This window comes from Ambystoma mexicanum, chromosome 8 (genome assembly GCF_040938575.1).
Source record: "Ambystoma mexicanum isolate Mex_15411 chromosome 8, UKY_AmexF1_1, whole genome shotgun sequence".
NCBI classification, from domain to species: Eukaryota; Metazoa; Chordata; class Amphibia; order Caudata; family Ambystomatidae; genus Ambystoma; species Ambystoma mexicanum.
Genome location: NC_090929.1, coordinates 763,805,840 through 763,827,500, shown reverse-complemented (window position 1 = coordinate 763,827,500; position 21,661 = coordinate 763,805,840). Strand labels below are relative to the sequence as shown.

The 21,661-nt window shown below is 46.9% G+C and overlaps 1 protein-coding gene across 5 annotated transcripts in view; it reads left to right on the top strand.

Annotated features, from left to right (window-relative positions):
• LOC138472431 (chemokine-like protein TAFA-2) overlaps nucleotides 1-21,661 on the top strand; it is a 650,691-nt gene that overhangs the window by 249,037 nt on the left and 379,993 nt on the right. For all 5 annotated transcript variants that reach the window (XM_069610593.1, XM_069610594.1, XM_069610597.1 and 2 more), the window contains one exon: nucleotides 334-449. In XM_069610593.1, coding sequence (XP_069466694.1) covers nucleotides 335-449 — 115 coding nt within the window. In that variant the 5' untranslated portion in view covers nucleotide 334. The remainder of the gene's footprint in view (nucleotides 1-333; nucleotides 450-21,661) is intronic.

Below are 21,661 nucleotides of genomic sequence, written 5' to 3'. Positions count from 1 at the left end.
GTCAAGTAGTTATATTGGTGGTTTTGGCTTCGTTTCGTTCAATTGTTGGCACCTAATGATACTACTGGTCGGTTTCTGTTGACTATAATGATGATGGTCGTAGCCCTGTGGACATCCTCCACCTGAGAATAGCATTGAGCCCAAATAATTTGACATAGGCTCACTATCAAATTGCCAGGTGCTAAATAATATTTTTGACTAATGATCTTGGTCATATCGGGTCCATCGACCAGGAAACAGAAATCGTGTAGCTCTGACACAGTTGATTCACAGAGTATATTCTTCACACAATGTCTTCCATCAATATCCATGCCTTTTTGTTTTGTGTTTCAGAATGAGTGAAAGAGCTATCCAAAGCTTCAGCAAGTGGGTACTGGTGCTCACTCTCTGCCTTATAACACTATGGGGAAGGCTCACAGCGGCATCCACACATCACAGAATCCACTCAGGTAAGAGGCCTACGCTGCTCGTTTGCAATGATGAATAAATACGTATAAACTGACTATAGTTCATACGGTGAATGTCGGAAGCAGCTTTCCATGTAATTAACAGACGAGTGAATCCCTTCTCAACATTCTAATAACTGAAAGTGAATCAAGACGTTGCAAGGTTGCTTATGACATGTTAATCTACTCCTAACTAAGGAGATAGGTGTGCAGAGACTTCTGCCGATACTTAAGATACCTAATTTCACATGACATTTTGATAATTAGTTTCCTAGTGTTTGTCGTAGGTCGAGAACATAGTTTATTTTGACACAAATAATTAATCAAACCTGTTCTGAGTGATTCTAAATACTGTTTTGGACCTCACATGCTCGCTGCAGGAATTATGTTAATCGTTACAAGGTTTACTTTGTGTTCAGGGCTACCACATTTCAGAAGCAGAAAAGCCACCTTTTCTGGCCAACAAGCCTCGTTTGATATTAATGCACTGCTACATATATATTTTCAATCCCATATTTGCTTTGTTGCTGTCTGTTGCGTTTTGCTGATTCTCGACACAGGTGCCGTCCTGCAAGTGCACAGAAAAGTCAATGAAAATGTAATTTGCAAATGTCCTTCTGGTACTGGAGAACATTTCATTTGTTATTCCTGGGGATAATTGAAAAATAGGCTTTAACATAATGTTTAGCCTCCCTTCCACTTCCATATCAAAGCTGCTCATGAGGGACTGATCCAAGAAGCAGAAAACAAAATTGCCATTTGTGATGATTTTTAAGAAAGGAATGGATTTGTTTGAGGCTCAAATTAAGCAAGGGAATACTTTAGCCATTCGCTCCAGTGGAGAGTGACGGAAAGTATGTGAATCTCATAGCTGGTCGCGATATATATATATATTTCTTTTTTTCCCATAGACATAATGGGGAAAAAACTTAGCTCATGCCTACAGCCCAAACCACTGGAAGGATTTACACCAAATGTGTGGCAGGAGCGGCAGCTTGGTCCCGAAAGCGTGCTTTTTTTATTTGGTGTAAATCCGTCCAGTATTTTTTTTAAATGACAAAAATGTAAGTGGTAAGCGAAAAAAAAAATGTGTGATATCTGTGTCCGTGGAAAGGACAGGGGTTGGGCAAGCGGCTTGAGTGATGTCCGTGGACATGTGACATGCTCTCCCATTGGCTGCAGTGAAGCGTGCAGTGCATCATATTTTCAGTGACGCCCGCCATCTTAGTTTATCGTTCGCATTGAGGCAACAGAGACCCTGCATACAACCCGTCCCGGGCTGCTGCAGACTGGCAGGAGACATGCCATCGCCACACGGTGGCGTGCGGGGGCCAAGGAGCGGTAATCCCGTTCGCCCCCCCAACCCCCGGATCATGCCCCGTGTCTCTCTTGTTCCCCCACCCCCCCCGCTCATGGCCCATGTCTCTCTTGTTCCCCCCCCCAGCCCCCGTTCAAGCCCTGTCTCCCTCATTTCCCCCCACCCCCGCTCATGCCCCTTGTCTCCCTTGTTCCTCCCCACACCCCGCTCATGCCTCATGTCTCCCTGTTCGCCCCCACCCCACTCATGGCCCGTGTCTCTCTTCCCCTCCACCCCCCGCTCATGCCCCATGTCTCCCTCCTTCCCCCCCACCTGCTGCTCATGCCCCTTGTCTCCCCTGTTCCCCCCCAGCCCCCGCTCATGCCCTGTCTCCCTACAGTTCTCCACACCCCCCGCTCTTGCCCTGTGTCTCCCCTGTTCCCCCCACCCCCTGCTCATGGCCCGTGTCTCCCTCCCATTCCCCCACCACCCCTGCTCATGCCCCATGTCTTCCCTGTTCGCCCCCACCTCCCGCTCATGCCCCGTGTCTCCCTCCTTTCTCCCCACCCCCGCTCAAGCCCCGTGTCTCCAGTGTTCCCCACCACCCCCGCCCCCCGCTCATGCCTTGTCTCCCTCGTTTCCCCCCCACCCCGCGCTCATGCCCCATGTCTCCCCTGTTCTCCCCCACCCCCCCGCTCATGGTCCCATGGTATCCTCCTTTCCCCCATCCCCCGTATCTCCCCTGTTGCCCCCCTCCCCCCGCTCATGTCCCATGTCTCCCTCCTTTTCCCCCCACCCCCCGCTCATGCCCTGCATCTCCCCTGTTCCCCCCACCCCCGCTCATGCCCTGTGTCTCCCTGTTACCCCACCCCCACTCATGCCCTGTGTCTCCCTCCCGATCCCACACCCCCCGCTCATGCCCCGTGTCTCCCTGTTACCCCACCCCCACTCATGCCCTGTGTCTCCCTCCCGATCCCACACCCCCCGCTCATGCCCCGTGTCTCCCTCCTTCCCCCTAGCCCCCACTCATGCCCCGTGTCTCCCCTGTCCGCCCACCCCCCGTGCATGCCCAGTGTCTCCCCTGTTGCCCCAATCCCCGCTCATGCCGCGTGTCTTCCTCCTTTTCACCCAAACCCCGCTCATGCCCGTGTCTCCCTCCTTTCCCCCAACCCCCTGCTCATGCCCCGTGTCTCCCCTATTCCCCCCACCCCCCGCTCATGCCCAGGGTCTCCCTCCTTTTTCCCCCACCCCCTGCTCATGCCCACGTGTCTCCCCTGTTCCCCCTTACCACCCACTCATGCCCCATGTCTCCCTTGTTCCCTCCCACCCCCGCTCATGCCCCATGTCTCTCTTGTTCCTCCCCAGCCCGCGCTCATTGCCCGTGTCTCCCTCCTTTTCCCCACACCCCCCGCTCATGCCCCATGTCTCCCTACTGTACCCCCCACCCCCGCTCATGGCCCGTGTCTCTCTTCTTCCTTCCCACCCCCCCGCTCATGCCCCGTGTCTCCCTGCTTTTCCCCCACCCCCTGCTCATGCCCCATGTCTCCCTCCTTTTCCCCCACACCCTGCTCATGCCCACGTGTCTCCCGTGTTCCCCCACCCCCCTGCTCATGCCCCGTGTCTCCCTCCTTTTCCACCCACCCCTGCTCATGCCCCGTGTCTCCCCTGTTCCCCCCACCCCCTGATCATGCCCACGTGTCTCCCATGGTCCCCCCACCCCCGCTCATGCTCCGTTTCTCCCTCCTTCCGCCCCACCCCGCTCATGCCCCGTGCCTCCCCTGTTCCCCCCTCCACCCCACGCTCATGCCCCGTGTCTCCCCTGTTCCCCCGCTCATGCCCCATGTCTCCCTCCTTTTCCCTCCCACCCCCACTCATGCCCCCTGTCTCCCTCCTTTTCCCCCCACCCACCCTTATGCCCCGTGTCTCCCCTGTTCCCCCAACCCCCCGCTCATGCCCCGTGTCTCCCCTGTTCCCCCCGCTCATGCCCGTGTCTTCCTCATTTTCCCCCCACCCCCCGCTCATGCCCCGTGTCTCCCCTGTTCCCCCCACCCCCGCTCATGCCCCATGTCTCCCTCCTTTTCCCCCACCCTCCGCTCATGCCCCGTGTCTCACTTGTCCCCCCACCCCCTGCTCATGCCCTGTGTCTCGCTCCTTTTCCCCCCACCCCCACTCATGCCCACATGTCTCCCTACTGTTCCCCCCACCCCCCGCTCATGGCCCGTGTCTCCCTCCTTTCCCCCCCACCTCCTGCTCATGCCCTGTGTCTCCCCTGTTCCCCTCCACCCCCCACTCATGCCCCTGGTCTACCTCCGTTCCCCCCCAACCCCGCTCATGCCCCGTGTCTCCCTCCTTTTCCCCCACCCCCCGCTGATGCCCTGTTGTGTTCTCTTTATACACCCCGCCTTCCCTTTCCATGGTGGCCATCTTGGTAAAAGATTTTCCTTCCTACACCGGGACGCCGCAGGCGTCCCTGTTTGGGAAGGAAAATCTTTTTTTTTACCACCCGGGGTTCCCACTTTGAGGACCTAGGATGCTAGTAGTCTTCATCTATTGAAAAGGACGTTCTGGTTAAGTTGCACTAATAACCTATGAAATTCAATGAAAAAACTTTGTTAAAGGGACGTTATGGTTCCAAGTAAAACCATAAAACCCTTGAAATTCGCCAGTTATGGTAAGCTAAGCAACCTTAACTCGCGCCACCACCGTGCACTGCTAAGACTAACACCCACAACATCAACGATGACATCACAAATGTCATTGATAACATTACTGATGACATCACATATGCATTTACTTTTCATGAAATGTCTGTACAAGGGATTCTTATTATAATGTTGAGAAAAAAGTGTCAAAGATCATTGGAATAAATATCAAGAGCTAATTAGTGCATTAAGCAATGCATTGCTATAAATAGCATTCTATTATGAAGTTCTATACAGTATACTAAGCTACTCATGCAGAAACATAGGCATTGTGTGCATCATAAATAATAACGGTATAATATTCATAATGTTAATATGTTGAATAATGAAATAACTTTTCTTAAAGTTTTGTGTACTGTGAAATATGTAATAAGTAGCTAATAAAACCCACGTATTACATAATTGAATTATTACAGACAAAACACAAAGACACAATAACACATACAAATATGGGTATATACAGGGAAAGTGAAGTAAGCAAAAAAGTAGTAGTAGCAGAAAGAATTTATAACCTAACGGATTCTTTATGCAAATAAATGATTGCTCTGTTTCAAAGCTGCTATTTACCCCATGTATATGTATCACATGATGTGACTTGACCCTAAGGAAAGTTGTGTGTACAATGTATACAAATATGAGCATATACAGGGAAAGTACAGTAATAAAAAAACAGACCTATCAGAAAGTGCTGATAACTATACTGATTATGTTCATGCACAGAAAGGATTGCTGTCTTTCAAGCCGGTGTCTTCCCTTATGTATATGTTTCATATGATATGACTGGACCCTAATAGAATTTCTGTAAAAACATACTTGAGGGATAACTCTACAAATATAGTACCTTTTCAATTATTTCCTGCCTGCTACTGAATAAAACCATATGCCCTAGATTTGTCAGTAAAGGAATAAAGAGTGAGCCAGGCATGTGATGTCGTCAGTGATGTCATCAATGACATTTGTGATGTCATCTTTGATGTTGTGGGTGTTAGTCTTAGCAGTGCACAGTGGTTGCGCGGGTTATGGTTGCTTCGTTTACCATACTGGAGAATTTCAAGGGGTTTTCAGTTTTACTTGGAACCATAACGTCCCTTTAACAAAGTTTTTTCATTGTGTGTGTGTATATATATATATATATATATATATATTACACCCGCGGTAGCGGCCGTGTGGTTATGGTTAAGTTGCTAAACCCATAGGAAGACCACTTTTTGGGCACCTTTATAACTTTGCTCCCTGTGGACGTATCCTCACCCAACTTTAAAAAGTTTGGTGAGGTTTCGTTGAGGGGGGACAAAGTTATAGGTGGTGTCCCAAAAGGTCTTTTCTTCCCATAGACTGAATGGAGAAAAACTTTGCTCACGCCTACAGTCCACAACGCTGGATGGATTTTCATCAAATTTGCGGCAAGAAAGGTGGCTTGGTCCTGAAAGCGGTGGAAATCTGTCCAGTAGTTTTTTTTAAAACAACCAAAAAGTAGGACTCATTTCCCTGTCTGGTCTGCGTACCGTACTCTGATTGCATTAGAAGACATAGTGCTGTCCACGGACATTGGACGCGTCCACTGATTGGATGGTGAAAAGCATGACGAGCGTCAGATTTTCAGAAACGCCCGCCATCTTGGATTCGCGGACATCATCGTAAAACATTTAAAAAACACAACATTGCACTTGTCAAACTTATCAAATCTCTGGGGAGGTTAGTGGTGATGAGGAAGGGATGGGATATGGCTGCAAAAAGCAAATAAACTGGTGTTTCTCGCCGTAAAGGTCCGCAAACAGTCCTGTTATGGTTACAAGTAAAAACGAAAAACAGAAATTCATCAGTTGTGGTAAGCTAAGCAACCTTAACTCGCGCCACCACCGTGCTCTGCTAAGACTAACACCCAGGACATCAAAGTTGACATCACAAATGTCATTGATGACATCACAGGTGAAATACATTTTGATGCAAAGTCCCTAAAAAGAGTTGTCTTTCTATTGTTGGTAACAAGATGTCAGGGGTGATTGGGAAGCCTATCATGAACTACTTAATCTTTTAAATAATGTACTCATCTAAAATCATTGTATTGTAGTGTTGTTGTTAATACAGAAACCTAATCATATATAAACCTAGGCAATGACTGCAGCATGCACTATAGAAGTACACAATTTATAGTCTTGTACTTTTGGATAGTACAATAATGAACGCTACCTTTATCAGACTTTTGAGTAATGTTAGACATGTAATCACTAGCTAACAATTCAAGACTTACAACACGTTTGCTGGTACAAAAAATGCATATGAAGAACCACAATGCACACAAATCAGAGGCACATACAGGGAAACTAAAGTAAAGAAGAAAGAAACGGCATCATCAGAAAATTTTAATAACATTAAAGTGTATCTTCATGTATACAAATGAATTGTGTGTTTGAGGCCTGCTCATTTCCCCATGTATGTGCACCATGAGCTGAGACCAAACCCTAAGGAAAGTACTTAAAGAACATATGACAAGGTTAGCGCCTGGATATATCGCACCTTTTCAATGTTAATATTCTGACTGTCTGTGATCAAAACCACCTGACCTATATATATCAGTGAAGAAAAACAAGTGGCCCAGGTATGTTATGTCATCAATGATATTTGTGATGTCATCTTTGATGTCCCGTGTGTTAGTCTTAGCAGTGCACGGTGGCAGCGCGAGTTATGGTTGCCTAGCTTACCATAACTGGTGAATTTCTGAGGATTTTCGGTTTTACTGTAACAATAACGTCCCTTTAACAAAGGTTTTTCATTGAATATATATATAGTTAAGGTTAGTCAGACTTCCATAGGAACCCCTCAAAATTCTATTATTAATAACTTTTGGTTTGAGTAACAGATTTGACTGAAATTCCGAAAGTGATTAAGGACTTGCCCACCCCCTTCCCACAGCCCCCAGACTTTAAGACAAACTAGGTCAATTTTTTTCTAAAGCACACAGCCCCAACTGCCAGACGGATTTGGACCTTTAGACTCGCGATCCATGCATGGCTTGGGGTTATTATGTGCAATCATTATGTAAATATTTGATGGAGAAGGGGGTGCCACCTTCTCAAAAATAGATAGCAATATCTCAGGGATTTACCTAAAACTGGACGTTTTTAGAAATGAAACAACCGCCATCTTGATTTTCACCCAATGCAAAAGATAACCGCAGCTATAGCCAAGGATATGGGAACATGGAAAGCAGGAAAAAAGCCATTTGCAGGACAACATGCCAATGCCATTAGGCTAGAGGTGGGGTGGGGTGGGGTTTGGCTAGAGGGCACCAAGTGAAGTTGGAGTTGGAAGGTGTCTAGGGACTGAGTTTGCAACACAAAGCTTTCTGTACTCTCGGCTATAGCCTCGAATAGCCGAAATCTCAAAGCAAACTGTGTCACAGAAAAAGTGTTTGATGTGGGGGAAAAGGGGGAAGTCACGGGAGGTGAGGAGGCCATCTGCGGAGTGGGGAGAGCTGGCACAGAAGAAGGGGGCACTTGGTGAAGGCCTGGGAGACAGGAAAGCATTTTGTCTGACCATTTGTCTGATATTTGTGTCTGTATTCAGGCTACAAATGACTACAGATGGCAGCGGATAAGAGTAGATCTGTGCCCGCGGTGACTGTGTTAAAAAAAAAAGGATAATTTGACAGATAAAGTTACATTTGGGGTAAAAAATCAATGGCCATGGCCAAAACCATGGTCGGTGACACAATTGCCATCCGGGTCTCACACCCATTCAGTAACCGGGACAGATCCAGCTTAGCTTCAAAGTGAGGAAAGGGCCATGTTGCTCGATAAATGAGCCAATGTTACAAGACCACTTAGAGAAACGGGCCTGCCCTTTCCTTGCTTCAAAGGTCGGCTGGGTTGGTCCCGCTTTGAAGCTAAGCAGGGTAAGTACTGGCGACTGCATGGATGTGAGACCGAATGGGCATCTTAAAATGTTTTATTTTTTTAAACTGTGCTCCTGTCAGTCCTTGAAATATTTGCACTCCAGCGCCATTTTTTGCCTTTTGCTGAATTACATTCTGGTATTTTTCATCTCCCAGTCAATGATAAAAACAAACTTTATACAGCAGCAGTAGGTTTCCCATCCCTGCAGTAATTGGGACGAACTCTGCGTAGCTTCTAAACGAGGAAGGTGTCAGTCCCCGAAGGCAATGTTGCCTAATAAATAAGCCCACCTTACAAGACCTCTTAGAAAAACCTGGCCTAAGGGGGCTGGATCCTTCCTTGCTTTGAAACTAAGCATGGTCGGTCCGGGTTACTGCATGGATGGAAGACGGTCCACAGTCCTGAATGCATTGTGTTTCCTTAGTTTTAAATATCTCATAACACACAGCATCCACATTATTGTTTTTTAAACAATGCTACTGTCAGCCCTTCAGAGACCATTTTCTTGCCATTTGCTGAATTGCATTCTGGTATTTGTAGTCTCCCAGTCAAGATGGGGAGAATAATGCCACAATTGTACACATTTTGCCTAACATAGTTCAACAAGGATTTATATATTAGAGTGACACTATGGAATGTGTACTTTTCAAGTTATCTTTATAAAGCAGAGCATTGTTGAAAGCCAGACTTGAGGGTGATGAGGGGAAATGATGAGAAGGGAAGTAAGTCATGAGTATTTGCCCACAATGTAGCAAAGGAGTTTGTAATCCTGGACATTGGTGCAGTTAATCTCCCCTGATCTGATTGTTGCTGATTTTCAGGGCACAAGTAAATGACACATCTTGGTGAAGAGCGTAACTTATTTTCAGACGGCGGACACAACGCATGTTCTTTTTTTGAGGTTGGAAATATCGCTCAGGTATTTGGGTACCAGGATTTTTCTAAGGTTGTCATGTTCCCAGTGCATCCTCTTACCTATAAGACCACAAACACTTGTTTCGTATTGGGATTTTGTTTACCATGGAAAATTTCACGACAGTTTGCTGGGTTTAAAAGGTCAGCACCTTTTTATACTTTGCCAGCATATTTATTGGACCATTTCCTCTCTCAGGTAATTTTTCTGGTGGTCATTACTTTTTTTTTTTAAAGTCCAATGCTATTTTGTCTTGCACATTTCTAAGGGGGAAGGTCAAATGGACTACATTTGTATATATCACTTTAAGATATATGTTCACTTACTGTGCTTATATTCATGGGAGCTAGCTTTTTATTTTCGCTATTGGTGCAGAAAGTACCTTGGCATATGTTATTCTTACAGCCAGGTATTTTTTTCACATTTCTGTGCTGCTTAAATGTGGTTAGTTGGGGTTGGGCGATGTATGACAACAGTCACCAAGTGACCGGCCATAAAACAAGTAGCTTGGAGCACGCTGCTTAACCAAAGTGGGTGGTCCATGGCTAATAATTTAATGTCACTGCGCATTGTGAGTCCTCAAAGCCTGCAAGCTTTTATATATAACAATACCACTGTCAAAACAGGACAAAATCAGTCTGTGATTGATGAACGTCTTTGAGTGATGGCTTGGTTTTAAAACATAGTGGCCGTGCCCTCCTTCCATTGCCAAAGGCTATGACTAGTGGTTTGGTAGTGTTCGGCCTTCCTACCAGCCATGCCCCAAGCCCGTGGCTAGTGGTCTGGTTGCCTTTTAAAATGGACAGTGGGCATGGTCGGAGGCCATGCCCACTGACAATGGGCAAAGACCATGCTAGTAGTCTAGAAGCATTCTAAACATTGATGGAATAACAAAACCCTTTAAATTCAAGGAAAAAACTTTAGTTGCAGGGACATTAAGGTGAGAACTTAACACAACAAAACTCCTGAAATTCAGCTAAAGCCACCTTAACTTTGTGCCCCCTGCTGCACAGCCTATGACCACAATGATTACCTCTGTCTTATACCAGTGCCTATTATGTGCATACATGTATCTTTTCTTTTCTCATGTGCCTCTTATCGTCTGTCTTCAGCATGCCATCCCATCTAGAACTGGACAAAGTTCTTGAGATGTGGCTTCATTCATGATCTGTAGAGTAGTATCACAACCTGCTTTGATTGCAATATATCCCAGTATTCTTCCAGCTATTTACCGTGCTTCGTCTAATATCTTTGCCATTTTTAGCTCCTCATATTTGTACATCTAAGAACAGGATGCCACTTGATTGCCCCCATAAAGCGCCTTCCTATCATGTAATGCCCCCCGTGTTTTCAGGGTAAATAAATTACCCTTAGCTGCATTTATAAGTAGTTTCTGCCTGGAAGATCTCTCTTCAAGCAGTGTTTGGTAACCACTAACATCGGCAAGTATGGACCCAATAACGTGGCAGATGTTGGCATCATCTACACATGGGTATATCTTCAAACACATTGACACTCCAAACTTTAGTCATCAAAATACATGTCCTGGCAGCACGCCTTTAGCCTACTTATTATTCTGAGCTTGCTGGTTCAACCACCTTCATCCAATGTCTTCTAGGACAGCTGCCCTCTTGAGGATGTATATTCCCTTCTGAGTGGTCTGTATGTATTGTTTTGAAAGGCAATAGTTAAATCTAGGAAGCCCACATACACTGGTGCATGTCATCGGGTTCCCCGGTCACCAAATTAGGAATACTCCTACGTCCCGTCCCCTTTCCTCCATACTTATGGGAGATTCCTCTGTCCTGTGGGACGGGACTGGAGCACTTTGTAAAAGCATCCACAATTTTATTCCCTCCTCTCTTTCTACGTGGGGCACCGCACGCGGCCGTAGCCCCGCCCACCTCGGCTCTGCCCCGCTCATCGCCCATCAATCCTTTTCTCCGTGCATTCGGCACTGGACGCACTGGCATCTGCGGAAAATTTTCTTCCTTTTTCCTCTTCTCTGGCTCTCGCTAGCGATCAAGTACTAGTCTGTCTATGTTGTTCAAACTAGACTTTCCAGATTGTTCATCGTGTCAGCGACGCTTCGTGAGGGTGGATCCCCATCCTCTTTGTTTAGTGTGTTTGGGTCCAGACCACCGTTGGGACTCTTGTTTTTATTGCGATTCCCTTTCGGTCCGGGCACTTCAACGTCGATTGGAGCGGTGGGAGGAGGTGTTTTGACATACTCCTCCTTCGCATTGTCAATGTTTTTTCAATGAAAAGAAGTGGTGCCTGGTAAGTTCTTTACTTTTCAGAGCACCCCGGCTGGGAGAAACCTTTCCGGGCTCTTCCTGGGTCGGGAGGAGTGTTGACCGCTCTCTCACCGAGGATTGCACGAGGTGCCTTCTGGCCCTAATAATTGTAGCAGAGTTTTCTCTGAGGGTCTCCGTAAGGGGCCTGTGGATACCGGGGTATGCTCTGTGGCCCCTCCTGTGGGGTCTGCTTGTAGACCCAGTTCTGAGTCGTGGGGTACCGGAGCTCGCTCGGAGGCCTCTTTATCGGCTTCCCTCAAAAGTACTGGGGTGCACCCCGAGGCCTTGGTTGGGCTTGGTGTTACTGAACACATGTTCGAGGCCCGCGCTTGTAAGGCTGTGACCGGACCTGGATCTGAGGTCCCTCGTACAGAGGCTAAGGAAACCAACATTTCTCAGAAGCCTGATAAGGCCTTATTGGTCAAAGCTGTTTCTCACCACTCCCGCTCTTGTGGCGACGCCAGAACTGTTGAGGGGGCAAGGAGTGAAAGTCCTCCTTTACCAGCAGTGCCGAGGTCCTGCCCGTGAAGGCTAGTTCGGCAATTGGTATGCTGCAGAAACATTCCAGGCCACATAGTACCGGCTCGGCCGAGGTTCCTTATGTAAAGGCTAAAATTAAGACCCCTGATCCACCGTCGGGGACCCCTGCCTCACTTCCACACATGGCGCAGTTCCCCTCAGGTGATGGCAAAATGGCGGCCGTTCCCGCCACGACCACGGTGGCCATTTTTTGTTTCCCCTACAACTATGCCATCGGCCTCAGGTGTCGGAGTTGGTTCTGCGGATGAACATAAGATTCCTTGTGCACATTCTTTTCATCCAGTTTACGACTGGAACGCTCGGATGCCCCTTCCGCACAATATGTTGTTGCCTGTGGGTTCAGCACCCTTGATTTTTGTGGACACTTCGGGGGATGGGCCGGTTTGGCAACCCTCCCCTCTGCGTCCCTGGAATTATCCTCCTCATGAGAGACCTCCTCCGGCAGCTCCAAAACCGTCTCCGGAGGACACCTTTTTCGGTAAATTTCAGACGCTCATGCGTACCGACCCATGAGAGAGTATCTCAATTGTCTTTTTAGGGATATATGCCCGCCTGCGCCTCCAGCTCCACCCACTCCCCCGGTGGTTCCGCCGGCACCTCCTTTGCCTACGGTGCCTCCCCCGACCCTTCCACCCTTGCCTCCATTGTCCTCTGTGGACAAAGCGATGCCTGACATGGTTCAGCAGGATCCTTAACTGTCGGATGATGCCCAGGGCGATCAGGACAGCGAAGATCAGCCCCACTCTATTAGAGCTTTTCACGACCGAGTACTGGACATGATGTGCATGATGTTCCAGTGCCCGAGGCACCCGCTCCTCAGGAGGATGTGCTTTCGGGGGCGTTCACCCTGTCTCCTTCAGAGCGTACCAGCCTTTTCTTGCCGAAGGACATTTTGGCAGAGGTCCACAGGGTCTGGGAAAAGCCACACTCTGGACTTTTCGTTCACTTCTCCACGGTGGTGGCTGCGGCCACTTTACAGTCCATGCCTGCAGCATCCTCTTCTATGATGGCTACTCTGGTTCTGGGGAAAGAGGACAAGCTCCTCGACTCCCTTGGGAGGAATATTTTCGCTAACCTCGGCCTTGCAGCTCCGGCAGGCCAATGCGGAACTGGTGTTAGCGGGGGCGAATATGAAGATGTTGAAAGGTCTGTCGGAGTTTGAGGAGTTCATTCCGGTCGAGAAGGTGGAAGAGTTTAAGGTGGGATTGTCCGATGCCAGGGTCTTGGCCCAGGATCTGCTGGAGGCCACGGCGCATCACGTCGACACTTCGGCTCGGGACCTTATGCTGGGAGTTGATACCTCTCAACAGGCGTGGTTGCATGCCACCAAGTTTTCAAAAGAGGTGCAGGACAAAGTGGTGGACCTGCCGTTTGATGGTAAGGAGCTTTTCCATTCCACAAGGGATGTGGAGCTGACCAAAACAAAGGACAGAACCCAAACAGCTAAGTCCTTGTCCGTCCTGGATACAACCCCTTTTAGGACCCAGAGACCGTTGTCGCAAAGCCGGCCCTCCTCTGATTTCAAAGGGTTTCTAGACCGGAAATCCCGCAGAGTGGATACCCCTTTGGGTAATTCCCACCAGAGGCAGCAACGGACTTGGTTTTTCTCCTGCTGCTCAGCCTCCTCCTCAGGTTAAGGTGGTAACACCACTGAAAAGCCTGCCAAATGAGGGTTTTCTGCGCTTGCACGAGACCCCGGTGGGAGGACACATTGCGTCTCATTGGGAGGTGTGGCAGACCATCACCAAGGACAGGTGGGTCTTGTCAGTCGCTCGGGCGGGCTTCCACTTACCCTTACCCCCTACCCCACCAGTCAGGGTGGCCCCCCCTAAAAGCCGAAGTTCAGAAACTGCTGGACCTCTGAGCTGTGGACCCTGTTCCCCTTGGGGAACGAGGGAAGGCCTTCTACTCAACGCTGTTTACGGTGCCCAAACCCAAACAGGCTGGCCTGCGCACCATTCTAGACCTTTCCCAGTTCAATCTTTTCCTAACCCAAGAGAAATTCAAGATGATCACGCCCAGCCAGATATGGCCTTCCTTGCAGATGGGCGATTGGCTCAGTGTGGTGGATCTTCAGGATGCGTACATGCATATTCTGATCTGGAATCCACACATGAGATATCTCTGTTTCTCTGTGGGAGAGGAGCACTTCCAATTTTGAGTGCTTCCTTTTGGCCTCAGCTCGGCGCCGCGTGTCTTCACGAAGGTGATGGCGGTGATCGCGACATATCTTCATCTGCAGGGTATCCATGTGTATCCGTATTTGGACGATTGGCTTTTACGCAGCCCTTGCCCATTGAAAGCTGCCGGCAATCTTCAGCCTCTCCTTCAGCTCCTGTTCCACCTTGGGCTGTCAGTGAACCGGCAGAAATCTTCCATGACGGCCTCTCAGGACTTGATTTTCCTGGGTTTTCACTGGAACACGATCGACTGTAGATTGTACCTGACCGGGGACAGAATGGCGGATCTGTTGGCTATGTGTCAGATGTTTGCGCAGTCGGAGAGCATGTCGGCATGGTGGTTCCAGAGGCTTCTGGGCCTCATGGTCTCGTGCGTGTTGGCTCTTCCTCTTGCCTGTCTCAAGATGAGGTGGACTCAGATGGCTCTTCGGAGTTCTTGGCGTCAGGCTGTGGATCTGGACTCGAAGCTGATGATGATTCCGGCTTCCATGAGAGTGGACCTGGAGCGGTGGTCGTCTCTCAGCAACCTGTCGGTGGGGGCGGGGTTTCAGGACCCAGCCCCTATGATGACGATCATAACTGACTCTTCCCTTCTAGGGTGGGGTGCGAAGTTGGATCTTCTTCAGGTCTTGGACCTTTGGTCGCCTCAGGACAAGCTCCTCCACACCTGGAGCTTCTGGCGTTCTCCTTAGCGCTCAAGGCGTTCAGACCGATCATTGCCAACAAAGTGGTCCATATCCGCACGGACAATGTGGTGTCAATGTATTACTTCAACAAACGAGGGGGCACCCAGTCTCCCCCTCTCGTGGACCTCCCATCCAGATTTGGGAGTGGGCGGTTCTTCATGGTGTCTGGCTAGTTGCAGTACACATTTCGGGCCAGCTGAATGTCACGGCAGACACCCTCAGTCGGTGGACAATGGTCAGCTACGGGTGGGAATTGAAGGCAGAGATCCTCTCATGGATTTTCCTGAGTTGGGGCACTCTGGAAGTGGACCTCTTTGCGACAGTGGTGAACAAGAAACTTCCTCTGTATGCCTCCAGGAACGGGCTCGGGTCCTCCACTCTGGGGGATGCTCTCGAGATTCCATGGCACAACATGAGGGCTTATGCTTTCCCGCCCCTGCCTCTGGTTCATCGAACGATTTGCAAGCTGAAGAACACAGTGAACTGTTCCCCTCTGCTCATAGCCCCGTGGTGGTCGGACAGGTTTTGGTTCTCAGAACTTCAACACCTGTCGGTGTTCCGCCGATCAGGTTACCGGTGAGTCCCGATCTTCTTCACCAGGGGGAGCTACAGCTGTGGCACCCCTCCCCACAATCGCTCAGCTTGGCAGCATGGTGCCTGAGTTCAGGTCTTTAGAACATCTTAGCCTGTGTGCGGATAAAATGCGTATTATTCAGGCAGCCAGGAAACCCTCGACTAGGTCCCAGTACAGAAGCAAATGGCTCAGGTTCTGTCATTGGCGTTTAAACAAACAGCTGGACCCAAGGACAGCTACAATTGACATGGTACTGTCCTTTTTATCCCACCTAGCAGAGTCGGGAATTCACGTTCTGTCATGCAGAACTCTTCTTTCTGCAGTATCCGCCTACCTATCTACGTACTAATGCTCTTACTCCCTGTCTAATCCGGTTTATAGTGATAATATCGAATACAAAAATGTCGAAAGTCATTTTTTCGAAATTTCTTTTTCACTACATTTTTTATCCAAAATGGGGGGGGGGAGTTTCCCCCCAACCCCCTTTTTTTTTACCTTTTATTTTTAATCGTGAACCTCCCAAAAAATATATAAATAAAGAATTCGATTTTTTTTAGCTTTTTTTTTTCTAAATTGTCTTTCAACATTTTTTTTCGATATTATGACTGATCACCGTCTAATTCAGTGCTTAAGAGAGAATTTGCAGGCTTGACGCGCCTTTATCCTCTTATTCGTAGTCCGCACCCGTCGTGGGATCTAAATGTGGTCCTGACGGCGTTGTGCCATAAACCTTTCAAACCAATGGCCACGGTGGACCTCAATCACCTGTTGTGGAAGGTGTCCTTTTTGGTTGCCGTTACTTCAGCAAGGCGCGTGAGTGAGCTCCAGGCTTTGTCGGTGGAGCATCCCTTCTTGGTTTTCACAAGGATAAGGTGGTCCTACAGTCAATCTCGCTGCCAGTCTTTTTTCCGAACCCCGCTTCAGAGGCGGAAAGAGTTCTGCATTGCCTGGATGTTTGAAGGGCTCTTAAGTTCTATCTGGACAGAACATCCAAATTTAGGAGCTCTTCTCAACCGTTGGTGACCTTTGGTAATCCACAAGGTAAGCAGGCCTCTAAGACGAATATCTCCAGATGGATCGCTGTCTGCATTAGAGTCTTACACCGTCCAAGGACTGCAGACTCCTAAAAGTATTCATGCACACCTGGTGCGGGGCAAGGCAGCCGCAGTTGTCTTTCAGAAATGTGTCCCCCGGGAGACCATCGCAAATGCGGCTACTTGGGCCTCCCCATCGGCTTTTTGTAAGAATTATTGTCTAGACCTGAGCTCCGGATCTGATGCTCTGTTTGGTCAGGCTGTGCTGAAGAACCTTTTTCAGTAAGGGGTTTTCCATCCACCCATAGTTCCTGTAAGGAGTACTTGGGAATCTCCTAGTCCATAGTCCCCTTTCCTCCGTACGCCCGCGGTCCCCTCTAATAAGGTTCCTCTTTCCTCCATACACCCGCCCTCGGTCCCCTCTAATAAGTTTCTGTTATTGCTTGAAGGTCTTTGACCTGGAGATAGAAAAGGACTATGCGCGGGGCAGAGCTGAGATGGGCGGGGCTACGGCCATGTGGCGTGCCCCACATAGAAAGAGAGGAGGGACTAAAATGTTTGCAACATTTTGGATGCTTTTACAAAGTGCTCCGGTCCCGTCCCACAGGACGGAGGAATGTACCATAAGTATGGAGGAAAGGGGACTATGGACTAGGAGTAAGGTGGTCACTACAGTGAGTAAGGTGGTCACTACGGTGAGTAACCTGGTTAAATTAAACTATTGCGATCTGGCATGACTTGCTCATTGCAAAACCATGTACCAGTGGCTCATACTAGTGCACAGTTGAAAAATGATAGACACAGTATGTGGCGAGGAAAGTGCTTGTTGTATCCGGTGCCCATCATCTTCTGAAACAAAGTTCCTTTGTTCAAAAAGAGGATTACGGTACAGGATGCTGAGCTAGTGGAAAGAAATAAAGACTTACAGACCAGCCATCCCAGCAGCATATGTAAATACTAGGCACATATCCGACAAGGACATATGCATATTTACTTCGGTCCAACATGGTTGGAACACTCTGGTTAGTTTCCATCCTACATTGGTGCCAGGAGCGCAACCCCACTCCTGTCGGGCATGGAAATTAAGGAAATGGTGATGCTTTGCATAAGCATTTCTAGCCGGGGTACAGTAATACAGTGAGACATTTGAAAATACCCCTGCTTTCACTTCCCTTTTATGTTGTGCCTGGCGTACAACAGAGGGGACCATGGGCAGGGTAAACCCATGTCTTGACTCGCACATGTGCCTGCACCTGTCACAGCATGGTCCCAAGCTGAATGTTTTGGTAATGGCTTCAAACTGACTTCTTGTACTCACATAATATGTGTATTGTCTCAATTTGCGTAATAAACTGGCACATGCATGTGGAGAAATTAATTTGTGAAATGGTGCTATTATTTTGAAGTTAGACAATTGTTCCTCTATTTTGTCTGTGCATTGTGGGGATATTATTTCAAGATACGTACATGATTTAAATTTGATAATTGCTTAAATCTACAAGTTAAGAGTTGAATACATTGGGTTTTATTAATTTGAGGTTGGAGCTCATGTGGGATTAAATATATGCAGTAATTACATATATGCCAAGTTACAGTGTCAGTAACACGTTTTTTGATAGCGACGTCTATCAAAGTGTCCTTTCATTGCTTAGAAGAAATAATTGATTAAAATAGGAAAGAAAATTCACAGCTCATTGTAGATGCACAAAACATTTAAACGAAAATATCAATTCACGTTGTATTTTTCAAACTAATATTTCAGTCCTACGCATTGGATAGTCCAACTAGAAAATCACCAACCCATAGCTAGCAATACCATCACATCAACTATCATTTCTCAAATTTCCTAGCATTGCAGTATGCATAATTGACCCCTAGGATGAATGTGGTTCTCCACTATTGCAAACATCCGTCAGTAATACCAGTAGCTCCTTATTGGTCCAGGGGTCGTGAACCTAGTACCATCTGTAGCCCATCCTACCACAAGGGCCGGGCCGATGTATAGCATCATGTAAAGGAAGAAATGAAGGCATTTTACTCCTGCTGGGAGATTCTTAAAGCTGCATAACTGTAATGCACCCAATCAGTTCCTGGTTTGCCAGCACAGGATACAATTGAGGCAGCCGTTTTGAGGGTTAAGCTATCATCACTGCCAGAGGAGGCTAGAAGGTGCATGACCATGAGATACCTTGAGAATAACCCTCTGACTTTGAACACACATACACTGATTTATTTTTATATAGCAGTGGCGGCAGTGAATTTTTGTATTGCAAGTGTGTAAATGTTTCCCACAAATATGCCAGTGTGACCGAGTTTATCAAGGGAGCCCAACAAAACCAAGGGGAGTTTGAAGGGTTCTAACCACGAGAGAAGTTTTGGTTAAAATGATGCTTTAGGTAGCACACTTTCTGTGATAAATTGGGTAAAAGCCAGGCAGTTTGCAATTGGTTTTATAGGCTAATTCCAATCCAAAGGTCCAATAGATGCAAGGCACCAACAGTGCACAGGAGCGTTTTCCAACACATTGCTCTGATGCTTTTGCACACAATCTATGCTTTATAAATACATGTGCACCCTGGATGTGACCGGACATTTCCATGCTGGGTGCACCAATACGTGTGGGTATTCCCATAAAGGAACATGCACATATTTGCTTTGTATATAAATGCCAGTAATGATACAATAAGACAACTGGCCTACACTGGCTCCGTCAATATATGACAGCATCTCCATGTAAGAACATACTCCTGTTGGATTCCCATTAACACAGTTATACCACAATAAGAACAAGTGTCCAAATTGGCTGCAAAATGTAGGCTAGCCTAGAAATGTAATAACACTTCATCCTGTTTGCCTTACCCTTGATGTGCAGTTAAAAAAGGGCATGTCACATAAGAACTAGCTAGACTGGCTGCACCAAAATGCCAGTCTAATCACATAATAACACTTATCATGCTTACTTTATCATAGATGCCCAGAATAAAATGCCAAGCCACAGTCAGAAATGGCTAGACTATCTGCATAGCAATTCCAATCTAACAAGGAAATAACACCTATCATGCTTGCATTATCAAATATTCCCATTAAAAACTGCTATGACACAGTACAAAATGCACAGAAATGGCAGTCTATGCCCGTAAATCAAACTTGTTTTGTCCTAGATGCCCATAACAAATGGCATGCCAGAGTAAGAAATGGCTACACTGGCTGCACCAAATTGCTAGGCTAGCCACATAATAGCACATATCAGCCTTGCTTTAGCAACTACTTTATAGTGTCATTGTTGCTGCAGGCCCCCACCTCTTGCCAAAATCAGCTCCCTGGTCCAGCTCAAGCACGCATTCACAAAACATTCACACAGCATTCACTTGCTCCTTCACACACATACATCATACAATTACTTTTTCAGACACACACACACATTATATAATAATGCATAATAAAATGAATGCTTCCTGGAACCTGTTCCAGTCTCTGCTCTGCTCCACCAGCAGCTCCACAAAAGCTATCCAGATCCTGCACAGCATGATTAGGAACCAGAGAGGAAAGGGCTCTTCCTGGTTCCTGCACTTCTGCACAGGACCTGGAGCACTCCACTGTCAGCACCCCAATCTGTTTGACTAGGTTTCCCTTTTGACTGTTTAAGCCAGCCTAGGAGTCAGAGGGAGCGCTCAGGGTTTCCACTGGTCTGGCAGGGCTCCTCCATGATGGGCAAGAGGAGTGGTGGTTTGGCGCCCCCTCAGTCATTATGGACAAGCCACATCTGATATTTTCCAAACAACTTGAAGGCATGACATATTTTTGCACTTTCTATTTTATCAAAGAACTACAGAAAAGTTGATAGCATTATGGATGTCATAGAACATGTGTTTCCATTTGACATTAAACACAAGTCTTTTCTGTGATGTTGTAAACATGACTAAGCTGCAGGAGTCAGCAAAACGCCAGTCTTCTGTACATTTTTTAATGAAAACACAACAAAGCTGTGTAGCAAAAAGAGTGCATCATTAACCTTACTGCTGGTCCAGGATATGTGTTGATTTATCTCTGAGAATTTGTTTTTGCTGGGAGTGCCCACCTGGGTCCCACAAATCTTTGTCAATGTGGTGTATACAAATATATGATCCATTTGAGCCAAGCCACACTTGCACCATCCATTTGAGCCAAGTCACACTTGCCAGAGTGCCACCTTTTAAGCATTGCTGAGGTTCACCTCCAATTCAGAGCCACTATCGAAAGGCATTGTGGGTATGCAAATTAGCTCAAATGCTCACCTTTTGTAGACAATTTCCAAGGATGCAAACAACTATATACCTGCTTTCTCCCTGATTAGGGATCATCAGCGCATTATAGTCTTACAGTCTTGTGGTTGGTGAAACCAGGCATGCATTTGTTTTCCACCTTGGAAAATATCTGTTTTGGGTTGATTGAGCTATGTATAAAATAGCATTGCCCTTTGTAAATCAAGAGTTCAGGTGAATCTCAAAAAAAGTTCAATTCTGCAAATAATGGGATGAACATAGTTAATGTACTAGTACATGATTAATCCATAGTCTTTAGACATCTAAAAACTCACTCAACACCACTATAAATACAAGGTTAACATTCATTTCAACTGTGGTATTGATGTAACCTGCCTAATACGTGAAGTGAGTGCTAAGGTTACATTTATAGTGTTAATACTTCTGAGATGTATGGTTGAATTTGTAGTATTTTTATACTTAACTATGTCATTCCCACTCTTTTTGGACTGTACCTTTTTGTGAGGTTAAACTTAACTCTGTATTTAAAAAGGTTAATTTCATATTTAATGTCCGTGCTTTTTGTGGGGATTATGGCGTGTACAATGTATGTTTTATAATTGTATGTAGTATGAGTGCTTGGTGTATGAGTATTTCAGAGTATGGGTGTATGTGCGATACGAATTATTTTTTGTACATTTACACAATTTACATCTTGTATACATGTTATGCATGTCTTCGAAGACTTCTACAGATAGAGGACTGAGTGGCATAGGTCTGTGCCATATGTACATGTGTCATAAGAGCATGTGTCTTAAGAGTGTATGATGTAAGGAATATGAATGTTTGGTGTTC